Raw genomic sequence first — 26,049 nt, forward strand, 5'->3', positions numbered from 1 at the left:
TGGTGTATATTTTTCCATCTTAGGGGGTCTGCAAAGGACCTCCTTCACTTATCCTAACTCTGTCATGGAGCTCTATTTCCATGCTTGTTTGTCTTTTCATAGCCAATAATTTTTATTTCAAAATAACCTTGGAATGTAATCCTTTGAAAGACATTTGAAATGACAATTAGAAATCTAAATATAGGTTCAAATAGGATAAAGATGTAAATAACTCACTGAGAAGATATTTATATAAAGATACAGCATCAACTATATTACTACTTATTTCTCTCCCAACTAGTTGGAAAGTTATTTTTGACATGGATTGAAGGATACATCCAATGTAACACTGGAGTGATCATATGATAGATATTATGTCTTACTTGGTCCCTCTATGTCCCTTCCACAAGTGTAGGAAAATTGCCCTGGCAAGGAAAGTGAGTGTCTTTCCTTTTTTTTTTTTTTTTAAGATTTATTTATTTATGCATACAAGAGCTAGGGTACAGGCCAGAGATGCCGGATGAGAGGATCCACCAGAGACAGAGTGGGGAACAGAACAGGCAGACTGACTGAAATACACTGCTGAGGGGAGTAGTGGATGAGACAGGAGAGGTCTACCTTGCCATGTGGGTAGCTCCCTGGCTGGCTAGGGATCGAACTCGTGCTGCAGAAGCTGCAGATTGCTTCGTAGTGCGTTGCTTAACCCCTTGCGCCACCAGGGAGGCCCTCCTTTTTTTTTTTTAATCAAGTTCTGATGCATATGCTGGCTATGAAAGTTTCCTTCTTCAGAGAATATAAGGACCCTGTGAAATATGTAAGAGTTATCTTTCCCATTCATTGAAATAGCCTCATAGAGGAAAAACAAAATGATAGGGGAGGAGAAAACACAGAGGGAATGGCTGGGAGGGGAGAGAGGGAAGGCCAGGAAGAGACTCAACCAGATCCCAAAGGATGGTACCAAAAGTCTGGGGTTTTCATGGCAGCCAAGGTCATCTTCCAGGACTTTTCAACACATAAGTTGAATTTCCTGCCTCATGAATGTGAGATGATTCCTGTCCCGTGCCATCAAATGCCCTGGATACTACAAAATAGTAATGCATGTGAGCAACCTCATGCTTAGGAAAAACACATTACAGTGCAGTTACCAAAAATAATTTCAGAATAATTGAAGTTCTTCATTTGTTTTCTTAAACATGACGAAGGGCAAAAAGAGCCTTAAAAAGCCCTTTTGCCTTTCTGTTCAATGATTCGCACACGGCAGCTGCTTCTGCTCCTATACATCTGTCTCCACATTCCAGCTTCACGTCAAGATAACCTCCTCCCCCAAATTTAACCTTTTGAACTTTTGTTCTTTCTCCCTTTCCTCCCCATACTCATGCCTAAAGCCCAAAAGAACTTGTCTGTCAAAATGGACTCAGAACATAAGACGCCGTGTTAGCAAGATGAGGAAAGCCTCAGAATGCCCCTGCTCTCCTCACTCTTGTCCCATTGCTCCCCATTTTAAAATGTGAGAGTGGAAAAAAAATATGCCTTAGTTTTGACAGTATACAAATGTTCTTTAACAGTTTTTTTCTTGCTAACTCGATGCCTTCCATATACATTTCAGACACCTAATAACAATTTTTTGAATAAGAGAAATTAGTGACCAAATGCATTACCAAATGAACAAAAAAGGAATACATGGAAAAAAGCCAAGATGGGACATTAAACATTTGGGCAAAATTACTACTGGGAAGTTTAAAGTCATGGTCAATAAATGCTTGACATCCAGAGATTTACAAATACATGTCTAAAATTGAAGTCATTCCTTAGATTTTAAGAAAACAGAATGAGGGCCTCCGCGGTGGTGCAGCAGGTTGAGAGCAGCGCTGTGAAGCTGTCCGCAGCCTCTGCAGTGTGAGTTCGATTCCTGGCTGGCCAGAGGGACACCCACATGGCACAGCAGACCTCTCCTGTCTAGCCCGCTGCTCCCCTCAGCAGTGTATTTCAGTCAGTCTGCCTGTTTTGCACCCCAATCTGTCTCTGGGTGAATCCTCTCACCCTCCCGTGCTCTGGCCTGTACCCCAGCTATTGTATAAATAAATAAATAAAATTTAAAAAAAAGAAAGAAAACAGAATGAAAATTGAATAGGCTAAAAAAATAAAAAAGAATAAAATTGAAAACAAAAGCAAGTCATATTATATATATATATATATATATATATATATATAGGAATAGAGTAGTACATTTGATTTGTGGTTCCTGATTACTGAAAGTTATCAAAATATTGAAGATTATTTAAATAGTGAGCCTATTGTTAAAGAAATGCTTATATAAACAGATTACAGACCAGTATTAATCTTTATGCATTAGCTTTATTGACTATGACCTTACATTAAGGAAACCACTGTGGGAACAGCATCAAGTAGTCTGTGGGGTACACATTTTAGAGCTCAAATCATATACAGAGAAACCAAGGTCAATCTCTGATACCAAAATCCCTGGGTATACAAGTCCCTTATATAAAAATGATGTAGTATTTGCATGTAACCTACTCACATACTTCTGTATACCTGAAATCATTTCTAGATTACTTGCGATACCTGATGCAATGTCAGTGCTATGTAAATAGTTGCTACATTGTATTGTGTAGGGAATAATGGCAAGAAAAAAGAAAAGATTGTACTCGTTTAGTATAGATGTATCATAGAGACCACTATCTAGTTCAAAAAAACTTTCTAAAATTTAAATAATATCAGTAGTAGTTGTAATTAGTATATTCATTAGAATTCCTTCCTTGCAAGCTACAGAACCAGATCTCACTAAATTAGACATAAATTAAACAGAATATTTCTCCAGCTTGTACTCAGAAGCAAATTTGTGGCCTATGCATACACACTCACGAATTCATCGAGGAACTCTGTCAGTGTGTTACCTACTTCAGATTTTAATCCTTTAAAGCACAAAGCACCATAATAGTTTTAGAATTCATTTTTCCTTAATTTATACACATTTTAGGAGGTGTTTCGCCCTTACTAAGCTCTGTCAGCAGAAGGGGAAAAACTTGAAGCTGTAGCCTTCTCTACTTCACAGAAATCCCCGTGGGATTGTTTCCTTTCCTTCCTTCCCTTTCGTCTTCTTACCCATCATCCGTCTGCATCTGCTCCTCCCCCTTTTCCTTCTTTGTCCAGCACAGAGACTGTAAATGATTTATTCTTCTGCTCACAATTCAAAGGAAGAACAAAGTATGAAAACCAGTCTAGAGAATGTGAGAAACTGGACTCCACATGTTTGACCTCTAGCTCCAGTTCTACCGTATCCTAGCAGTATGATTTTGACGTTTGGGATGAACTCTGTGATTTACATCTATCACAAAGGTTTTATAAAGAACAAGTAGGCTCTCTATCTTAAACTACCAAGAACTACCCAGAAGTAATAGAACAAATCCCAGAGAGCAGATTCTGTATAGGAAGGTCCAGGAGGACAGAGCAAGAACCCAGCTGCTCATTAGCTGTGACTGAGGGTAGGAATTGGATCAAAGAGTGAAGAATCCAGGGACTGAGACTTGGGGGCACAAAGGTCAAAGCAGGGCCAAACAATAAGACTTGAACTTGAGTTGGGGAGCTATGAGGATTCCTTTTAGTTCTTTTGCAGAGACAGATTTGATCTCCTTAGGTAGCTTTAGGTCTAAACTTAAAAGAAGTCTCACCCTGCTCTTTCTCCTTTAAGGCTGAAGGAGCAAAGAGTTAATTACCTTCTTCTCTTCCGAAATTTTCCACATGGGCTTTTTCCTTAATTAGCCATCATATGAAACTGAGGAATATTTATTATTTATTGTGTATTAAATTTTATGTCTTTTCTTCTTAATTTTTAAAATGAGTGAATTTACTACCTTTCATATTTCTTGCCTAAAAAAGCAATTCGTTGTTGTTGTTGCTTTAATTGTTTATTTAATTGTAGTCCTCATCTGACTTTTCTTTGGGTCAGTAATTCTTCATAAAAAGTAAAATAAGAAAAAGCTTCTGGCATGTTTTAGATTAATTGGAAGAAGCAAATATTTCCCCATGTAGTTTTCTTATTCTTAATTCCTTTCTTTTATCTTTTTACCCCATTTAAATATGATAGCTACAAATGCTTCTCAGTATTGGTTCAGTTATACTATACAGCTTTGGGGCTTTAAAGTGACTTACTAGTGGATATTTTATAGAGTGGTTTTGGTTGTCAAAATAAAATGACCACACAATGTGTCAGGTTCACACCTGAGCCATTGCTGTGCTTCTAAGTCAGTTCTAAAGGGGATGTGAGTGCCTCTCTAGTGGGCGTAGGGGGTTAAGTCTCAGCACAATCACTGCAGTGGTGTGAGTTTGATCTCCTACCAGAAAGCTGACCTACATATGGTGCAGCAGGCCTCTCCTATCTCACCTCGCTGCTCCCCTCAGCAGTGTATTTCAGTAGATCTGCCTGTTCTGCTCCCCACTCTGTCTCTGGTGAATCCACTCACTCCCCACATCTCTGGCCTACACCCCAGTTCTTGTATAAATAAAATAAATCTTTAAAAAAAATAAAATGATCTTTATTTTACCTATAGTAGGTAACATGTAACAGTGTATTCTCTGTAGTCTTGTTCATTTCATGTATTTATGGCTTACTTTTAGATTGTAAATGCATTATGTAAAGGAAAAGAATGTCGCAGCAACTACTTGAGCTTCAAAGTGTAGAAATGGATAAGCTTCACTTAAAGAATGTTGGACTCGATGTAAAAAGTAAGCCATAAATATCAATCACGTTTCACTTAGAGTTTCCCTTAGTTGTTTAGCATCTGAAAGCAACAATCTAGATTGTATTGGGAAATGATGGTGCTTTAAAGGATTATGTCTTATGCCACACAAAAGAAAATTTGAAATCTTTGTTTGATAAGCCTCTATTATCCCAATTCTATCTTGGGTTTTTTTTACCTCCATTTCCGTTCACTCCCTCTTGTTTTTTTTTTTTTTTTTCTCTTTAAACCTCATCCCCTCCCTCCCTCCCTCCCTTCCTGGTATTCTCTCTCTTACTTGCTATACTTAGGAAAAGGGAATCTGTCATTTTCTTATTGTACTCAAAGGAAAACAAGCATGAGCATATCGCTATAACATAAAGATCCAATGTTATCATTTATTGGGGGGAAAACTGACCAGAAAGAAAGCATACGGATTTTTTTAAATAAATAATTATCTTGAAATATATATAAAGCTATTTATAAACTTATAAATATATAAATTTATCATGTTATGTATAAGGTCATGTATAAATTTATATATTTATAAATTTTTATATATAAATGTGTATATATATATATTTAGGTTACTTTGCTTACTTGGATAAGGTACTTTTGATGTTCTTATGTGTAAGTAAATAATTGCTAGTGATAGAATTTTAGATGGGGCTGCTGAAAGTGAGAACACATACATAGGTAAAGAGGTGGGGAAATCACATTATACAGCACCCACTGAACAGTTGACTGAGAAGTAAAACATCCAGAACATCCCCAGTTTATTGGGAGTGTTTTGATAATTTTGCAAGTGTTTGTCTATAAAAGCATTTAAAGACATAGTTTTTTACTGAGTCTGCTTGCTAAAAATTCAATCAACGAGCCATCATTTATTTGTTAATAAATATTTTTATCACCTTTTCAAATCTACTTTAGAACATTTCAGATTTTAGTTCCTCCTCCTTGATAAACAGACCCCTGGTGCAGACCCTGAAGCGGTGCCTGGACTTCAACACCCTGGTGCCCAGCACAGTTTCTGAGTTTCTCCAGCTTGCAAAATGGGGGAGAATCCTTAAGTAAATAACCTGAGTTTGTAACTGAGAAAAACAACAAAACCTGTTCATCTATTGCAAGTGAATGTACTCCCTTTGTGACTTGCTATGCAATTAGGTGCATTTGAAATAAAAGGTAAGTTAAATCAGAAGTCTCAGGGACAAGAATGTACTATTTTAAAACAGGGAGTGTCAAATATTGTTTTTCAACCCAGCACCAAAGGGTATTTCACAGGTAATTTCTCAGGGCTGATGTTAGCTAATTATTAGCTACCATACCCTGTTCCCATTCTCAGTGACTATCTCCTGGCAGAAAGACACAGCTAGGAGTGTTTTGTTTCATTTGTCCTTGCAGTTTTTATCAGTATCAAGAAGGTGGACTGAGCCAAAGTTTGGAGAATTCTGGAGCTAAGCAAAAAGCGACACATTTAACAGCCCCCATTAATTGGGGCTGTTACATGATTAATTTGAGAAAAACAGAAGAGGCCGATTTCTTTACAACTCACAGTTGGATGCAACCTACTAAAAGTAATCCTGTAAATTACATTTTAAATCTTCAACATATTCCGAGCAGATAAAATAGTGGCATGATTGACCAAACTCCTTTTAAAAGTACACATATTACGATGCATCATAGTTATAAACAGATGGTATTTGGCCTCCTTCCTATTCTCAACATTTGGAATTTCTAAACTATGTGAATTAAACAATAATATTTTATAAACATACAAGGGATTTTGCTCACTGCTTTGTTAACATAGAAATTATACAATGCTGACATTTATTTAAATTTTAAAAAGTAAACAACAGTGTGCATTGAAATAAAGCAAACTAAAATCAACATGGAGAAGTATGTTCTGTGTGCATATTACCTACAATGGCACTGGCCTTTTTAAGGGAAGACATAACGGGTTGAGGAACAAATGGTAGCTTAGATGGGCCTAATCCTCTGTACTCCAAAGGCTCATTTAACACCTCTCTGTAAACAACGGATATTTATACCATAATTGGCTATTTGACCATCAGTGTTCATTTACTATGTAACCTGTTATTATGGAGTTAAAAGAAGTTCCCCTTCATTGGCTCATCAGCTTTCATAGTAGTGAAAGTGTCCTCGCAGCTTTAAAAACACTTCCACAAGCAGGAATCATTCTGACACTTGTACTCAGAATGAGAAACATTATCATGATATCAATAAGCATACACACACACATATATATATGGAGATATTATTGCCAGAAAGAAAGGAAATGTATCAGATCTTAATGTAATTTCCTGAGATTCTTTTCTAAAATTATAGCATTAACCCTTGAGTTGCATTTCAGAAAGGAGACCCATCTGCTAAATTGATAAACAAAATAGAAGGCACTTGGTTTTCAAATACTAGTCTCAGATTTGCAAAGTTGTGCTGTGATGAATAAATAATGAATCAGATATTTCAATCCGTTTTATGATTTTTGAAAGCCTTGATTACCACCGTTTACAGTCTCCTCTCAGTGCGTTTCCCATGTGTTCCGAGGGAGGGGTTGGGGAGGAGCCCTAAGGGGACCATCTTCTAGCTACCTCGGTTTACCCTGCGACTGTTCTCACATTTTAAACAACCAACCAACCTTTACCTCCAAGCCTACAATTTGGGGAACATCTCCAACCGAGGTGGGGAAATGTTGAGCCATTGATGCTGGGGATGGTCACGAGCACTCCAGGCTAAGTTTCTCACGTTTGGCTGTGGGTGCACTACTTTTGAACGCAACGCTATGGGTGAGAAAGAGAAAATTTTGCTACAATTTAAACAGATACACAAACCGCTTCGTTGAAACCAAGAAAGAGGGACATCTTTTTCTCCTATACAATTTTAGTGTACTCTAGATAAATACCTACTGATGAATAATAATAATAGGGTGGGGCAACTCTTTAAAAATTAGAAGCCCCAGCATTATATTAAATATTGGAAAAGGTTTTGCGGAACCTTAATTAAACCATAGGAGTGAAAAATCGATGTGATTCATCGAAATATTCTCCTGGCCAAATACCGCTTAACCCCGGGTCCCTCCTCCTTCTCAGTCACGAATTGATAGTTAGGAAGAGGATCAAAGTTTGTAATCCAAAACACAGGCAGAAAGTGAGAAGGAAAGCGCTGTGGGGGCTTGGGAGTGGGATGTCAATCCCAGCTCTGACTGTACGGGAAAGTTGATCAGGAATATTTTAAAACGAATAGCCACAATCCCTGCTTGGAGAGTCTCCCCGCCCAAGCCTGCTCTTCGCGTGGTTTTGAGCTTAAGGTAGATTAGTTTGTAAAGGTGAGGCTAGAAATCGGTGTTTGCTTTTGCTTGGTGCGTCTTCCTCGCATGCCCTCACTGGCGAGAGCCAGATCCACTCACGGAACTAAGTTCAGGAAAATCCCCAGACTTTGGGCCCGCTGGGCTGCGCCGCCTGCGCGGGGTGCCGGAGCGGGGACACACCAGCCCTGCGCAAATGAGCAAGGGCAGCCGCGGGCACCCGCCGAGCGCGCGCGTCAGCCTGTGAGTGGTGGGCGCGTGTCGGGGTGCGCGCTAGTGCGCGCGTGTGGGGCTGTGCGCGCGCCAGCGTGCGCGTGCCGGCGCGGGGGTGCGAGTGCGATCGCGATCGCTGCCGCCGCGCGGGGCTCCCTCGGGCCCGCACCTAGGACCGGCCCCGACTCCGGGGGGCCCGCGGGCTCTCCTCCGCTCTGGGCTCGGCGCTGCTCAGAGGGCTCGGTTACGACTCTGTGACCTCAACGCCCCCCTCTCCTCCCCTCCCCGCCCCTCATTTTTTGCTCCCGAAGAGGTACAGAAGTACCTTCACCCTCTTTGGACCGGGCCGAGCGGGCCGTCGAGGGTGGGCGCCGCCGCAGACGGGAGCTCAGGCTCCACGGCCGCCGCGAAGGCGCCGCGGCGCTGCGGAGAGGGCGCGCGGCGAGGCTGGCGGCGGCGGGGCGCCCGCGGGTCGGGGACCCGCCCGATCCTGGGGCGCCCGCGGAGGCTGCCAGCGGCCCCTAGGGGAGGACTTTTCCGGCTCGGGAGCTCGGGGACGCCAGGCTTAGCCTCGAGGGGCTTCGGGAGGAGCCGGGTGGGGCGCCAGGGCGCGCGCTCCAGGCTGGCGAGCGCACGGCCGCACCGAGGCCCCGAGGTCGCGCCGCCTCCCCGAGACCCGCGCCCGGCCGGGCGACTTAGAACCCGGACTCCGAGCCCTGCGGCGCCGGGCCAGAACCAACAGACGGCAGCAGACCCGACAGGCAGGGAGGGAAGGAGAAAAGAGGTAGCAAGCCCTAGACAAGGAATTCTTAATTACAGATTAAAGGCAGGCAAAACCGTACACCACATTTTCCATGTGTCAGCTGACGGCCGCGACAAAGGGAAACACAGAACGCTAAGGGGGGAAAAGGCCCCCTCTCGTCTACCCCCCCCCTTCTCTCCCTCTTTTATTATCTGTGCAAATGCAAAATGCATTAGGTAGTGACTCTGGGTAGGTGGTGCCTGGGGCCAAATCGCAGCTGCACGCTCGGCGGTGTAGGAGGACAGTTTGCTGATGCACCCAGAGGTCTTGGGAACCTCTTACAAAAAAGGACTATAAATACTCCGCTGGAGCACATTTTGCTTCTTCAAAACTTCATTACTCATACATTTTTAAGTTTTAAAATTTGGTACTTAAAGTGTTGCAATTCATTATCCTCAGCGAAATCCTACCCCCCCACACACACACATAGGCGCGCGGACACACACACACACATTTTGTTTTGCAATTTTGTAGATTCCATTTTTTTTTTTTTTTCTGGCCTAGTATCACAGCATTAGCAATCTAGGGGAAAGGCCAAGCTGATTGAGAGCCAGGGAACATAGCTGCAAGCACCAGAGAGCACAAGTTCCCTCGTGGCTCTGCGGCTCGAGAGGCGAGAGGAGAGATGTGCTTTGATGCCTTTCCTCTTAATTAATTACGATCACAAAACTATCTCCACCCTGTCCCTGGGACTTCAGACACCGGATCGACTCCAAGATATCTTGACTTCTCCACGGAAGGTAGAGAAATGCTGGGAAGATCACTCACTCACAAGCCTCCAGCTTTGTGCCCTCCTTTGTAACACTAACACCAGAGGGATGACCTTTGAGAGCCACCCACCCTGAGTCACCAAGCATTGCCCTCTTTTGTATTTTCTCCTTCTGTGGCTGGGTCAGATTTAGAAATAGGGGACCTTGGCTCTTTGTCAATAATCTGTTTACTGATAATTGATGCACCAGGTTGAAGGCAACTAGGTCACTTTGCTTAGTCATTTTACCAACCTTCCTCGTTAGATTGTATTTTTCTTTCTTCTTTTTTTTTTTTAACCAATGTCATTTCCCTTCACAGCATTAAAAAAAAAATTAAAAGTGCTTTTTCATGTGGTTCCAGTTAAGTGATCTGCCTGCACCCCCAATAATGCTATTTGCATTCAAGATTAATAGCTGCATATCAGTAATTCTTAAATACCTCCTGAATCATATTTTCAATTTAAATGATTTCTAACATTATGGGACAGGCCAGTGCTTGAACCAACACACTTGTAGAGTGGTTGCCAAACAGCATTACACTCAGGGAATATGAACAAGGTTAAGTTCCTGCCCCAGTCTCTTCAGCAATGGCAGGCAGAGAGCCTTACTGCTCACTTTCCCCGGAACTGCTCATTGATTAGCAGGTTAGTAGTTGATATAAATCACAGTAGGTTCGAAGCCCATCCCCTTCTGTGATACACATTTAGACTCTAAACGTCTCCCTGTCAACATCTAGTTCTGTGATTTAGCCATAACCTCTCCACTTTCTGACTTTATCCTTCAGTAAAATAAATAAAAGGGCAAATTAGGAATTTTTCGTTCCTTACAGCTTTCTAGTATTGAGAGGACCTTCCTGTTGCCCTGGTTTTAGGCTAGTTATTATGAGTTCAAGTCTTTTACCACCCATCAAAAAAACTGCACAGGCTTAACTTTATATTACTGAATGATGTTCTTGACTAGGTTTCTAAATGCCAGAGCTAGGAGTCTTTTTTAAAATGGGTGGAAAAGGAAGAGCAGCAATAAAACTAGCCCCTAAGTCAGTCAAAATCCATGGCTTTGCCTATCTATGTGTTGCTTTGTTTGTCTGTCCCTCTAATTTCCCTTAAATTGTATTAATATGGACCAAATATTTTTTTGCTCCTTACCTTTGTCCATAGCTTCAAGCCCCGTGCTTATTAAATATATACAAAGAATTTTCTGTTCCTCTTAGCTTCTACTTTCTAAGAGTTTATAATTGTTCCTGTTCACACCTCCCCCACTCCATTAAGAATTTCACAATAAAATCCTGCACCAAATAAATTAAAATCTGCAACTTCAGACACCCAAGGAAGAGGACATTAATCCACTTAGTAAAATACCCACACCTCCCCCTCTCAATTTCAGCTCTTCTTAGTGTAACCTTTAGTAATTGCAGCTGGCTCAGTATACTTTCCTCCCTCCCTTTCATTCTGAATCATATTGGCCTGGTTTAACCTTCATTTCCTTTCCTACCCCCCACATTTGTTCACGTTATTTTCTTTGACCATGTTTGTCTCTTTTTGCAGCCGGGATTGAAAGCAATAAATAGAGATTTCTAAGAGCTTAATACTTTCTGTTAAAATCCCATCTTACCTCCCCGTCCCACTATTAATGCTTTGTACGATTTTTATGCATCCTTCAGTTGTGTAGTTACTGCTCTATATTTTCCTGATTGATCATTAAGTTATGCTGGCTTTTGAGAACTGCCTCCATAATCCTGAAGCAAAGGCTTTTTACTTGGCATGCTCTTTGCCTTTGGAATGCCTTTCCTGGCAAGGACGGGCATTTTGGTTTGACTATGATTCTTAAGTTACAATTCAAGGCTAATTTGTTCAGTTAGGGTTCTACTAGCAGCGCTCTCTTTCTCACTGTTAAGTGCTCTATGAGGCTGCTTTGTTGAAGGGGGTGTTGTACGTGTAAGATGTAATATACTTATATTGTACTTGATTATCAGTTTTCAAAAACAGCTGCATGCTTTGCTATCTGTGTAAGGAAATATCGGAAGATAATATATACCATTGGTATTTATTACTCTATAATTAAGGATGTGTCAGTGTTTCCCTTTAAAAAACCCTATTTTCAGAAATTCATATCTCAGGCATAAATTTCCCTATGAATTACAGTCTAATACCATATTAGAGGTATCTTCTTTTTAAGTTACCCCTCCCCTTCCTTTTCTTTCTGGGGAAATAAGTTTCAGGATGTAATTTCTGGGTTATCTGTTTGGGATGAGAGGAAGCAGGCCCTTTGCTGCACAATTAAAGGTGCTTCTGCCACAGATGCCACCTGCTCCCTCTGCCCTAGGCCCTTCGCACCAGGCCAGATCGTGGGGCTGCCTTTTGGATGAAGGGCCAACCTTATATCTCTCTGGATCAGCAACTTCACCCTTGCATGATGTGAAACGCAACAGAGAAAATTCAGCTGCTCAGAAATATCACCGGTGCCACAGAGGCTGAAATTTTATTTTATTTTTGCATTATTCTCCTTATGGTCACTTCGTATCAAATGTGGCCAGCATTACAAGGAATAAATCTAACAGTAAGGCAATAGAAATTTATTAACCCATGTTTCTACTGATAGTAAGAAAACAGGAGTAAAGAGGAGAGAAGATGGAGAGACAATGTTTGCCCCTTCCCTACTTAAAGGGATAGTCTTGATCGATTGCATTGACCACAGTCTAACAAAACAGACCACGTTTTAGACCTACCCTTCACCATGGGCCCCACAGTCACTCAGCCTCTCCTTAGGTCCTGCTTCCGCACACCTAAGATGGGGAGGTTGCAAAAGTAAATGCTTACTAGAAGCGCCAGGAAGGTTACCTAAATGCATAAAAGTGTAAAGACCACAGGAGTGGCAGAGGCCTGAGAAACTGATTATCTTCCTAAAGGCATAATAGTAAAAACACTGAAAATATTGGCTAGTACTACATCAGCTCTCATGCACCTTTTAACACCAACAATGTGGACCCCAAGGCAACCTCTAGCCCTTGTATACTGGGGTGGGGAGGAGGGTGGAGGGAAAAATAGAAGTACCAGTGAAATTGGTTCTTCTTAAATGGCACATAGGCGACAATAACACAATGTCATTCAAAGAAAGGCTTATACAAAAAGTCCTCTGTTTCTTCAACAGTCTAGCTCCTAAAAAGACCAATAAATGGTGTGTTGATTGTTTTATTTGTGATAAAATGGAAACATTAAATTTTTAAATATAAAGAATTCAAATTCATAGAAAAAACTATTTTTTTTTCTGAAAAAAAAAAAAAAAACAAAACAAAACAACTATTTTTTTTTCCATAGGCTACAAAACTATTCCTTGAAGTTCTATCTTCTAGCATTCCACCTAAGATGTGCTAGCTGATAAATAATATAAAAGAGAAAAATAAAAATGGAGCCAGTCCCAGTCTGAAGCACCCTTATTAAGCTAGTTGCCAAATAGAATTGGGAGGCTCTTAAGGGCAGGGTCCCCAGTTTATCCAGGCACCAGGGTATGGTCTGGCAAGCCCAGCCCGTTAGTTATATCTTGCCTGCTGGGGAATGCACGGGATTAAAATTTGACCAATCACTGCTTCACAAACTTTCCACCAAAACTCTCATTTGCATAAAGTTGACCAAAACTCTCATTTGCATAAAGTTGACCTGTGTGTGCACTATCTCACCTTTTGTGTCTGTAAATGTTCCCCAGTCCAGGGAACTTGAACACATAGCTTAGGTCTGCTTCTTCTAGTCCTGAAGTCCCGAATAGACCTTGGTTTGGGTCTCTTGACAGGATCAATTCCTTCTATCAGTTTATGAGAATAATATGAGGTTCCCTGAAGATAGTGGTCCTAAATTTCGATATAGTAAAGTGGCCTATAAAGGTGTGGGGACCCTGGTCCCTCAAGATTTAACATGCCCCTAGGGCATCCTATAGATAGGAGAGGAAACTCTTTGCTTATGGGATGAACTGCAACTGAAGAACTGAGCCCACAATTTGCTCCTGCATCTTGAGGAAGAAAGGAGGCAAATATTAGTACAGGATGTGAGCAGTATGGTTAGCAGCTCAGAGAGCAAGCACTACCACACAGCTCTGCATTTTTCAAGATTAAAAAAAAAAAGGGTTCATTTAACATCTCCCTTCATCTTCCTCTATTAACTTTCAAAAGGGAGTTTATAGAGCTATATATAGTTTTCTATCTTGTATCTGTAACACCACAAGCATTAGTTAGAAATGATGATCAGCAGTCCCAGGAAAAAGGAATCCATGGGCAGGCAAGTCTGACCCTCTTCATAGTTTGATTTGTTTCAGGGTTGAGGTTAAGTTCTTGGCACTTGGTGAGCAGAGGAGAGTGTAGGCAGTTGGGCCAGTTTCTTGCAGTGTCTGAGGGAAATGGTTTTCTGACTCGATCAATAGTTTAGAATCAAGAAATGTTAAAGACTAGCATGATAGCAAAACTAACCACATGCTTCCAAAGTATTTATAGCTCCTATCAAAAGTATATCCAATAATAGCATCTAAGACATTTAAACAGTCATAAAGGGTAGAAATAAGCCTTGTGTACAACGACACAGCTTAAATAGACTATTAATCCTAGCGTGAACATGCTTCTTACAGTTATGTCTGTTCTTTTCTCCATCATCTTTCTGATGTAATAATTTTTGTAAAGATACTGTCAATTCCCAAGTTTTTATTTTGTTATACTGTCACCACATATGTACATATCTGAGCATCAGGTAGAATTGTTTGCATGTTTTTAAACTCTCCCAGTTACATTTTAATGACTAGCTTTGAAAGGAGGGTATGTTATAGGAGCAATAGTGTCCTGTATCTCAAATTTTAAAAATGAAACATGTCCAAGTCAGTGGTTTATAATGTACTCTCTTCATTGTGCAGTGTAAAATCAGATATTAAATACTACTCATTTTTCCACTGAAACAGAAAGGCAGTTAGGATGATGCTTGTCAACAGTCAATAGAACAAAACTCAGAGGGTATGTCAACACTAAAAGAAGCATGGGCTATCATATGAAAATTGATTCTATCACCCACAGAAAGTATCTTGAGACGTAAATGAAAAAAATTTTTTTGTGGTTCATAATATTTCTGGGTAGCAGATGCTTTCTCAAAAACAGATTTTACTTTTAAAAATATCAAATATAATTAACACCTTCAACATAAAATGAAATCTTTGCTTCCAGATGCATTTCAAGGTGTTGAAATGAATTGATGCAGCCCTCTATGGATGAGAGTTCCCATTGACTACTGATTCTGCTGCCATCTTTATGTGACACGTCTGAAGAATTGTGAGTAAGAACTGGACATTCAAACTTAACTATATTTGAAGTGTGCTTCAAACGCACGTGGTCTATAGATCTTTTGACCTAAATATATGATCAACATGGTGTAAATGAGTAGGTTAAGAGCCAAGTACTCTGTTACTTATGATAGAAACACGTAGTCTGAAATGGATATTAGGTAAATCAAGGCAAGCATCTTGTACATTGTATGAAGGTCTTGGTAACAGGCAGGCTTTTAAAGATATTTAAAATAAAACGATCTCGATTTATTTTAAAAGAATAAAATTAACAGAATTGAATGATAAACCAAAGACCAAAATTTTCAACAACTGTACTCAAAACAAGAAATAATGGGAGTTTTTGATTTCTTTAGTGAAAGTGAAGGAAACAGGACTAGGAATTAAAGCTATTAATTCGTATTCTCAATTATCCTCTAACTGCAACAAAATATGTGTTAACTTACTTAATTACATCCCAGTCCACCCTATCATGGGTATTAAGAAATGCACATATGCACGCACACAGATAGGTATCTTTTCAAATGTTCAGGAATTACACATTTGCTAGACTTTATTTCTCCTTTGCACCAATACTGAATCTGACAGCAATAGTTTTAGGAAGGGGCAAATTAAATGTAAACTTTTTTTCCATTTATGTCTTTTTCAAATTTTTTTTTAGATTCCATGTATAAGTGACTTCATACAGTATATGTCTTTGTCTAACTTATTTCACTTCACATAATGCCCTCAAAGTCCATCCATGTTGTCACAAATGAAGAATTTCCTTCTTTTTAGTGACTGAATAATGTTCCATTATATATAACATATATAATAGAATATAAAGTCTACACATTTGTATATGTATCACATTTTCTTTCTCCATTCATCCATGGATAGACAAAGTTGGTTTCTGTGCATTGGCTATTATAAATAAAGATGTAATAAACATGGAGTGTATATTGCTTATCAAGTTAGTATTTTGTGTTTTTCAGATAAATACCCAGAAGTGGAATTACTGAATCATGTGCTAGTTCTGTTTTTTTTTTTTGAAATTATGTTTGTTGAGGTATTGCTGATTTACAGCATTATCTATGCTTTAGGTGTATATGTTCACACCTCTATAAATGTATGTTGTTACATACAATGTAAATTTTCCTGTGGGAGGTATGCTGGGCACAGCTAAAGACAAACTTTGATCTGAGTTTACAGTTATAGAAAAAAAATTATGTACACAGATAATTTTTAATATTGTATTTGCCAAAATCAGCAAAATATTTAAATGTTTTAGATGTAGTATCTTAAAGGGAACTAGTCTTTTTGCCCCTCAAATGACAAAAACATATATGGATAGTTGTTATGCATATAATATCTTGTCCACTACAAAATATGAACACGTTATTTCCAGAACAGAAAAACATAGTGAACTTCTTGGCTGTGGGATTATAGAATTTTGAGATGTCATCTACGACATAGCACCTCTGTGACTGAAGCAAATTTGCTGGTCTAGTTCATCTAATTAGAATATAAGCCCTGCCCAGGAGCAGTGTCTGAGAACCTCTTAAGCACATTTATATCTTAACTTTTCCTCTCAAAAGGAGCATATCTGTTAGATTTGAAACTCCTCAGTCTTGGTTCAGGACTTCTGAAATAATCCCTAAATCCTGTATTTTAATGGTGAGAAGGCAATTTATTCAGTGATGTGTCCCTGAAAGCTAGGGCTGGGGACCAGTGCTGTGATGTCTCATCATACATTATGGCTCTTATACTAGTTATGGAGAGGACTCTCTATGCAGTGATAGAGTTGTTGTTTCTGTTTTTTACGCTTCCTGCTTTTAAATTCCCAGGCCTCCTGGACTCAGAACTCCTGGTTTCTTTGATCTGCAAGACTGCCATTATCTCAAGGCTCTCTGACCTTGCTCTATCTCCTGCTAACGATTTTGCTACCTCTTAAATGGGTCCGATCAGACCCCTGAACCACTGCCCACACTATCTCACATGCCCGCAGACCACATAATTCTTTTAGAAGCCAGAGACCCGGACTGGCCCTTGTCAACCCTCTTCTTCCTGACCGCTCCTCACTCTGGCAGTGAATAGAAGTTACTCATTTCAAAAGCTAGGAAAGTTACAATTTACCTGTCAGTAAACAGAAGATGGTTTATCAACAGACTTTACCTTAATGACTACAAATGTTTACCTCCTGCTTTCCAGAATGCAAAGAAAATCTTGGAAATGTCATAATATCTTGCAAACATTTGCAAAACAGATCCTTGTTCATCCGGAAAGAAACAATTGTATTCGTTGTCTCTGACACAAGGAAAGTGTTCCGCGAGAAACCTACAGATAGATGTACACACTTACACGTAAATGAGATATGTTAATTAAAAACTGCAGTGGGCACTTTATTAAAAATTTATTTTACAATCTAGCTGTTCAAAACATCTTTACATCAACAAATACAGCAGCTTGACTACTGGAATCATAAGTGATTTATCGTGTAAAGATTGTATTTGTAGCGGGATGCAAATATTTTAGAAGAATATTTATATCAAAATAACTGATTTTGTAAGAAGCATTTTTAACCCTGTAAAAAAAGGAAGACAAATACCTCAGTGTTCATTTTCTAGGTGAGATGGCTCCACTTAGTGTATTTCCTGTGTTTGTCCGAATTACAGCTGTTTATCTTGCAACTTTCTTAGAGATAAATTAAATGCAAATGTAAGTGAATCATGGGAATACCTGCCAGACCCCTTATTAATACCTTCACTTTAAAACCCCTGTGCCAGAGAGTCATTAATTTGCTAAAAGAAAAGTGCTAGAGCAGCCCTTGGCCCACAACCTCCTCTGAGAGGGCTGCCCAATTAGTCCAGTTGCATTCTGAGCTTCCTTTCAGTTCCTGTGGCCCTCGGAGGACACAAGAAGGCTCCGATGATAACCTGGCAACCTAGGTAGAATCCCAGCCAAGTGCGAGCGTTTGAAGCTGCAGTTTGGCTGCCATCGTGTCGGCGAAAAGAAAGAATTCAGGCACCATGTCATCCAGTACAAAGGATAAAAATGGATTCAACCGGAAATTCAATGTGGCACCACATATGGGATACATGAGTGCGGTTATACAACAGGCCACATATTTTTTTTGAACAGTCTCCTCCATGTGATGCCGAGGACATGTGTAACCATCATAACGTCTCTAGGAATCTGTATTTAATTTGAGTTGGGGTGGTGGCAGGGATTGGAGATCTGAAGCCGCCACAGGTTTGTGGCAGATGGCTCTGTGTCAGCTATGACAAGCAGCCAGGCTCAGCTTCCTCTGCAGATTTTCTTTTCTCTCTGATCAGGTAAATATGGGCACACTCTGGAAAGTTCTACAGATTCTGCCTTAGGCTGCAAGTTTGTGACTTAGCCCCATCTGTCACAAATCTTCCTTAGGTTCTGTTGTAAGCAGAGACCTGAATTTACCACATAGGGCTGTCCAGGAAAAGGGAGTCATTTCACCCTGTAAGGGGGAGGGAAAAAAATAGAGAGAGCAGTGGAGACGCATTAACGACTGAAAGACTAAAGTATGCAGAAATTTCATATTGCAAATTTGCATGACTTTCGTCAACTACATTTCAAAAAGCCACCAACTAAATGGTTCCCAAGTTTCACCACCTCAGGAAATCCCAGTTGCTGATTGGTTTAAAGTGTAATTATTTCCAACTATAGGGGAACACTCCCTTATCTTTTGCAAATGGGTATATTTTGTTGCATACATACTTCCTGGTTTATGTTATGGGTGACAGCTATTAGAAGTTTATCATCCAACTTTTAACTTTTATAAACATAAGATACACAACACTCTTAAAACATGTTTTTGCTAATGTGAATTCTACTTTTAAGTGGTGAAGACATAAGAGAAATGCCATTACTATTACGTGGAGTTTATAAAGCACTTCAAGTTTACAAACAGATTTATATTCATTATTTCAATATATCAGTATCTCAGGGGGAAATGCTAGTAAGAATTAACAACAACAAAATTTCTTCTGAGTTGATAGATAAATCATATAGAGGCCAAGAAGTTCGCCCAGAGCCAGGCTGCAGATGAGTAGTTGAGAAGAGCAAAAAGCCAAAACTTCTCACTGATCTCAATCACCCAAAGTGTACCTATTGTGCTAAGATATTTTTGTCTTATTTCACTTGACAAATCAAAGGAAAATCAAGCCAATACATCTGAGGAAGGGAGGGAAGGGTGGGGGAGAGAGAGAGAGAGAGAGAAAGTTCTAAAAGTGCCACAGTTTCTAGGCTTTCATTTTTTTAAGGTAAAAGTAACGAATTTGGAAGAGTGTTAATACTTGTGAGCAACACCTTTTCACATCTAGAGTATAAGCTCAAATTAAAAGGGGACTATAAAGTGACCAGTCTCTTGAAGGAAACTTAAAGTGGCTTAGCTGTGGTTGGGGTAGATATAGCCTGACATAATTAAGATAACCACAAATGGCTTTTCTGGGCACTGTGTCTGAATTGTGAGCTTAATCATTGCTTGGAATCACTTTTAGGCAGAAATCTGAAAATTCTTCTCTTCTCCAAATAACAGCAGGTTATAAAGGTTTCTGGAATGTTGAAGAACTTGAAGGGGAGAACAAAATAAAAATCAGCAGCTATCAACTCAAAAATCTTAGGAAACTACAGGTCACTCTTATAAAGCATTAGTAAGAATGACATTTCTTTTTATACAGAATATTGCACAATTTGTATATAAAGGTACAGAAGAAATATTATGGGAATTAAAATCCCTTCTGTTTATCTGGGTGGTATATCTCATACAACTGCCCCACTTTGTGTTCTTGTGCTATTTTCAATACTGGTAACAATTGAATGTCTGTAAACTTTTTTTCTGAAGCATTTTAAAATATAGTGATCCAAGGGTTCTCTAAAAGTACAAAGTACTGACATCAAATCATTGCTGGAAATTTTCAGAAGTAAATTCACATAGTGAAAGAGGTAAAAATATAGAGCTTCATGTGCTTATGTTGGAAAAGGAAAACTGTAATAAATCAACCCTTGTGTAGTCGCTTGATGATTACTTCTAGAATCTTGTGTTCAAGTTAGGTTTGGGAATCAAAAAAGAGGTGCTTATTGTAGATAAAGTGAAACCTTGTCTATGTGACAAGGAAGTGTCCAATGTGTCTAAACTACTAAGAAAAGGAACTATCTTAAAGCTCAAAGAAGCTACAGTAAATGACTAAACCTTCATGTAAACTTTTTGAAAGAATAGTTTTGGATTTTTAAATTAAGGAAATGGCTTATGATTTTTTAAAGAATTAAAAACATTTAATTTCTGCATGCACTGAACTTCTGTGTGTGTGTGTGCGTGTGTGTGTGTGTGTGTGTGTGTGAGAGAGAGAGAGAGAGAGAGAGAGAGAGAGAGAACATCTTGCATGAACACAGGGAGCTTAAAACATTTCAAGTCTGAAACCATTTCAGGTGGGAACTCATGGACACAGTGTTTTGTAGTAGAAAGAGTCACTTTAAGAAAAAAAATGTAGAATTCTGTTTCTGCTTTTTAGTTATAGCATTCTGTTTCAAATCCTGCTTCAAGTTATAGCCCCAAACTCTCACTCATATTGAAAGTATAATGTCTCATGTGAGAAGAAAGCCAAGTGTTAGTAGCCTTATTCTAGTCATTAAATTTCTAAGTGTGAATCCATATGAAAAATCCTATCCTAAAGTGAACTCTATATGTTAAGCAGTTGAGATGATTTTAAAATGTAAACTTTTAACAAAAAAAAAAAAAAAAGGGTAAGGTGTAAGAATATAAAAGGAGCAAATTAAAGAATTCTGTGACATTCTATCCTTTTAGATCTCAGAAGCATATGTTTTATAAAAGCAAGATAGCACTGTCCAATGAAATAACTCTAAAATAAACCCCAACATTTTCTTTAGAGCACATACAAAAGACTCTTCATTGCATAAGCAAAGTAGATAAAAAGCTGCTGTAGGGGAAATAATTCTCTGGCATTTAGAGAAGGCACATGCTACCTGAAAATGTGTGTGTTTATAAAACATGAGGCAAAGAAATACCATAACTTGGTATATCTTAATTATGAAGTTTTAGAAAGCATTCCTTTTTTTTTTTTTTGGCTCTAAATCCTATTAGAACAACCACACTAACCCTGTTTTCCTTCCTGTAATTTCTATTAGTTTCTCCTGATAATTGTATCAGAAAGTTCTTGATTATTTATAATTCCTCGACTATTTTATTAATTTTTGAGATTATATTTTTTAGACACAATATTATTAAGAATGAACATATATAAATCTTATAGATTTATATGAAAAATCCCATGTTAGAAAACACATAAAAGTGAATTACACAGATAAATCCTTATAAATGCTTATGAATAAAATACTAATTTATAAAGCTTTGTGATGGAGCAATTTAATGTGCAGACTAAAAATTCTGTAAAATGTATTAACATGAAATAACATTTAAGGTTCTGTTTTAAGCTGAATGAAGAACAAATTGGCATACTGACAGCATACGACTAAACTGACTTTTTTTTCAAAATTTTCCCAGAAGTTATTTATAAAATAAATAATTACAGCTATGTTATGCAATAACTGTATTAAAATATTTCAACTGTGTATCTGTTTTCCTTTGGAACTAAAGGCAACTTGTTGCAGTAATTTTGAAATGGTTAAAAATTTGCAGACTGAAAATAAGGATAAGGCCCAACCTGAAGCAAAGTTAAAAATGAACAAATATTTTAAAAATGTTTTCAAATTAATATATGTATTAATGAGATTCCATTGTTTTACAGCCTTGTTAATTTTTTCACAATACAGAATTATTCCCTTTGGGTGTGGTTACCATAGTTCTCCTACCATTCAATCACCCACAATCCTTCACCACAGTCCCAAAGTCGACAAATCCTGATGGTGGAAATACAATCATAAATATTTCACTATTCTCATCACAACGAAAAAGACATTCTTTTTTTGTGTATTTATATGAAATGATGGGTGATAATTAAACTTATGATGGTAGTCATTTCACAACATGTGAAAGTCATTTGCTGTATACCTTAAACTAGATACAGATACAATTGCTGTATGTCAATTATATCTCAATAAAACTGTGAATAAAGAAATACTTTACCAAAAATCATCCACAGGGGAAAAAAAATCAAAATTTGATGATGAATTCATTGAAAATAGCTCTGTGTCTTATGTAGAAAATGAATCCATTTATATTGCTATTTATTATTCTATTTCTTCAGTTATTATCTGTTTATTTTGATAGGCAATCCCATGGGAAACTACTTGATGACTATTTTACACAAGCAGACCACTACTCCACTTAAAAAATTAGGAAATATGGAGGTAACCCTTGGAGGGTTGTTTTCCCTGAGAAGCTTCCCATTTATACCGTACAATTGTATTGACTCAAGGAGTAATACTGAAGCCTGGAACTGTTCAGTCAGCATTTTAAACTATTATGAGCTACCTTCTGAACCATTGCCAAGTTAATAGACAATGAAAGATAATGAGCTTGAAATTGGGTGTTAAATTGCATTTTTGGTTCTCTCCTTTTTTTTTTTTTTTGAAGTTTAACTGTTTCCTGCAGAAACAAAGTCATGTTTTGATGTATCGCTATGTAAATATGTATCTTAAGCCATGGAAAGCAAAAGAAGAGAAAAAGGGCAAAGAACTGTATTTTATGTAGGAGGGTTATATATTAACATAGGAAAATTAAAATACACTGGATTATAAAACTCCTAGATTGTAAACTATACTGAATTTATGTAAAATGAAGATGCTACATTCAAAGAATATAAAAAGGTATATTATTCATGGCCTAGAGTCACCTCCAAAACCCATAAAGTAGATTTATCCTTGTTCAATTACTAGACTTTTAGTAGTGCCTCTTTGTGTTGTTATTTGCACGATGTAAATTTTTTGATTCAAATGAGGAAAAAAAGATAATGAATGACGGAGCTGAGTGATGATGCTATTTTTAACAATTTTCCTTTTCACTTTGCCAGTCACAGAGGAGACTGACAGTCTTATTCTAAATAAACTCTGGGTTTTTATTCCATTTTATTAAACTGGACAAGGGAAATATTTGATTTTCGAAAATCATTTTTAAAGTAGTTAAAAAATGAACACCAAACTTCACTAATGTCATTCACCTGAATTTTTGAGGACTGAAGATTTCATTATGATGGGAAGAAAGGCTTATCCTCATTAGTATAATTGTAGAATCTTTCCTTTACTTCCTTTTAAACTAATGAGTTACATTAATCCAGGTTCATTTTTATAAGCCTCTTGGGGCTAAATGTAAAGGACAGTCATCTTAGAAAACAATAAATTAAAAAAAAAAAGCATGTACCGTGTATTAAGTGCACGTATTTCATAAGACCTAGGTTAATACAACTGGCATCCAGTTTAATTAATCCTTGTTAGTGTAACAACTAATATCCCTCCCTAGCATGTTTCCTTTAAACATTAGTATGTTAATTAAATGTTTTTTTTAAAGATTTTTCTTTGTACTTCAATATGGCATTTATACTACGTAAATCTCTTCTCAATAACTACCTTATAGAGATGTTTTCTTACAATATCTGGTCTCTTGCAGAAATTCTGGAGCCTTTTTGAAAGCTGTTCAGGTGTAGAATACAGATATTCAGCTGCAGGAAAAACAGATACATTTTTAATGAAACAAAAACCTCAAAGCACACACTCGATATTAGTCACTTTACTAATTAAAAATGCATATTGCTCTGTGCCGCCTCGTGTTTTACATTATTTAAGCATGATTTTATAAGGTTACCTCAGCTCACAAGGATGTTTAATGCTAAATAAGACTGTGTAGTTGTGCTGTTTAGACATCTCCTTTGGGTGATTAAAATACATTATTCTAATGTAACACAATGCATATGTGATATATTTAGTGATGAGCATTTTTTCAAAGAACTGGTACTATAGCCGTATGTATCCTGTACAACAGTTGCATATTATTAACTAGTCAATTGTTTAAATAATTTGGTGTGACTTTCAGTCCTTGATTTTTCTCTGTGTATATCATTAAAAAAAAAATCTGTAAGCAATTGCAGCAACACTGACCTGCTTATAAAAATCTATCATTATGGGATGTGTATGCTAACAATGAAGAATGCTATTTGGAAACTTGCTTTTTTGTTATCTTAAAAGAACAGATGGTAAATATAAGCTTGCTCTAATGTATTAAAACACATAAAATTTTCCTTAACACTAACATGTTGACTTGCCAAATAAACAATTGCTCCTGCCTAAGTTTATTTTCAAACTTTCTAATTTAGCATGAATCATATTAAATCTCAACAAAGACGAAAGTACATTAAAGCAGCTACCTGGAAATATTTCAGGATAAACCAAATCTTTGGGACAAAGTGGGTAACAACCACAATACACAGCTTCCAACCTAAAGAAATTTTAGAAAGAGGATAAAAATACATTAAAAAGATATTACTGTCATAGCCAGAAAGTGGTTTTGTTTGCCTAAGTTAGCAGTGTAAGTCCAGAGTTAACTGGGACGAGAAACATGGTCGGCAGTACAATCCTAAAAGCCAGAGTTGCTCTTTTAAAAGATTTTATTGATCATATATGAATTTCATAGAACAGAACCAACAGCATATGTTTTGTTCACTGAATTAATCAAAGCGTAGCTCTGCATTTTTTTTTTGTTTTTAAAATACTGTTTAACACATTTTATAATCAGCAGATAAACACATGTAACAACATGGTAAAGTATGGACAGCTTTTCTTAATAATGCTGCAAAGCCCCAGAATGTTCATTTTTCAAAAATGTTTAAATAAGATAGCAAATACTTAACTTTAAGATGATAGCCATAGAAATGATTGAGATACTTTTAAAAGCAAGAGAAAAAAAATTTACAATCTGTTGTGATGGGGCATTTTCATTTTAAGCTCATGCTTCAAAATAATTTGCTATTATGCAGAATGTAAAAATATTCCCCCCTTTTATTGAAGAATTCTAATGAAGATTATGTTAACAAACATTTTGCTTTCTTAACTAAAAATTCAGCTCATTTTCCATTTTTCTAGAAAAGAGTACTTTATTATGAAACAAACAAAAATGAAAAGTTTCACTTTGTGAGAGCATATCCCCAAGGACCACCTATAGGAAGTTTTTCTTCATGTCATTGTAGTGAAGGGTTAAGCAGAGGGGAGGTATTGCATCTGGATGGCTGTGTTAGCCCTGCATAATGGCTATTGATCTGACATATAATAAGAACCTTAAAGATACCACTGTAATTTCTTTTGGCTAGAATTTATGCGGTGAAATTCAAAATACTCTTTAAAATGTTTATTTTATGAGAAACTTTGAATTGCATCCAAAATGTTGACCAAAGGCAGAATTTTATTTTGAACGGCAGATTTTTTTCAACCTAAGAATAATTTGAAGTTATGTCAATGTTTACCTTGTTTATTTACAGTGACAAAGTACATGCAATTTAAGCTGTTTTAAGTGGGTGATTTTTTTTTTCTATTTTATTATGTATATGAAATTAGTTTAAATGAAAAGTACTTTGAGCTGCAAAGTTTGGAAAGATTTTGAGTTCAAAGTTTTGTTTGATAACTGATGAAAGTTACGAGATAACACAGTAGAGATTCACAGGATCTAATTACTGACTATTAATTCAAAACCCCAACTAATATTTAATATTTTTCTTTTCTGCATAAATAGGGTATACATAGATACTCTTATCGTAAGCCCAGCTCTAAAGCTACAATGTGACTGCATTATAAAACATTCACAAAAGTTTTGAGCACATAAACCAGTGATATTCTTTATGAACCAAAAGAAAATATGCACTTTATCTGAAGACACTGTTTTAAAATGCTGTGCCAATCTAAAAGCAAATACATATGAACATTCTCTTATAATTACATAAAATCAAAAGAAGTGAAGTCACAGGC

The 26,049-nt window shown here is 37.6% G+C and overlaps 1 protein-coding gene across 10 annotated transcripts in view; it reads right to left on the minus strand.

The window, feature by feature from the left end:
- Positions 1–14,980: 14,980 nt before the first annotated feature.
- The window catches only part of GTDC1 (glycosyltransferase like domain containing 1), a 352,060-nt gene continuing 340,991 nt past the window's right edge, over positions 14,981–26,049 (minus strand). For 9 of the 10 annotated variants that reach the window (XM_054699706.1, XM_054699707.1, XM_054699705.1 and 6 more), the window contains 3 exons: positions 24,459–24,529; positions 23,665–23,756; positions 14,983–18,580 (listed from right to left, as the gene is read on the minus strand). In XM_054699706.1, the coding sequence (XP_054555681.1) occupies positions 18,497–18,580; positions 23,665–23,756; positions 24,459–24,529 (247 nt within the window). In that variant the 3' untranslated portion in view covers positions 14,983–18,496. Of the gene's footprint in view, positions 18,581–23,664; positions 23,757–24,458; positions 24,530–26,049 lie in introns of all 10 variants that reach the window. The other variant, XM_054699714.1, reaches the window with a different exon arrangement.

This window comes from Talpa occidentalis, unplaced genomic scaffold (genome assembly GCF_014898055.3).
Source record: "Talpa occidentalis isolate TD23 unplaced genomic scaffold, MPIMG_talOcc4v2.1 talOcc4.3, whole genome shotgun sequence".
NCBI lineage: Eukaryota > Metazoa > Chordata > Mammalia > Eulipotyphla > Talpidae > Talpa > Talpa occidentalis.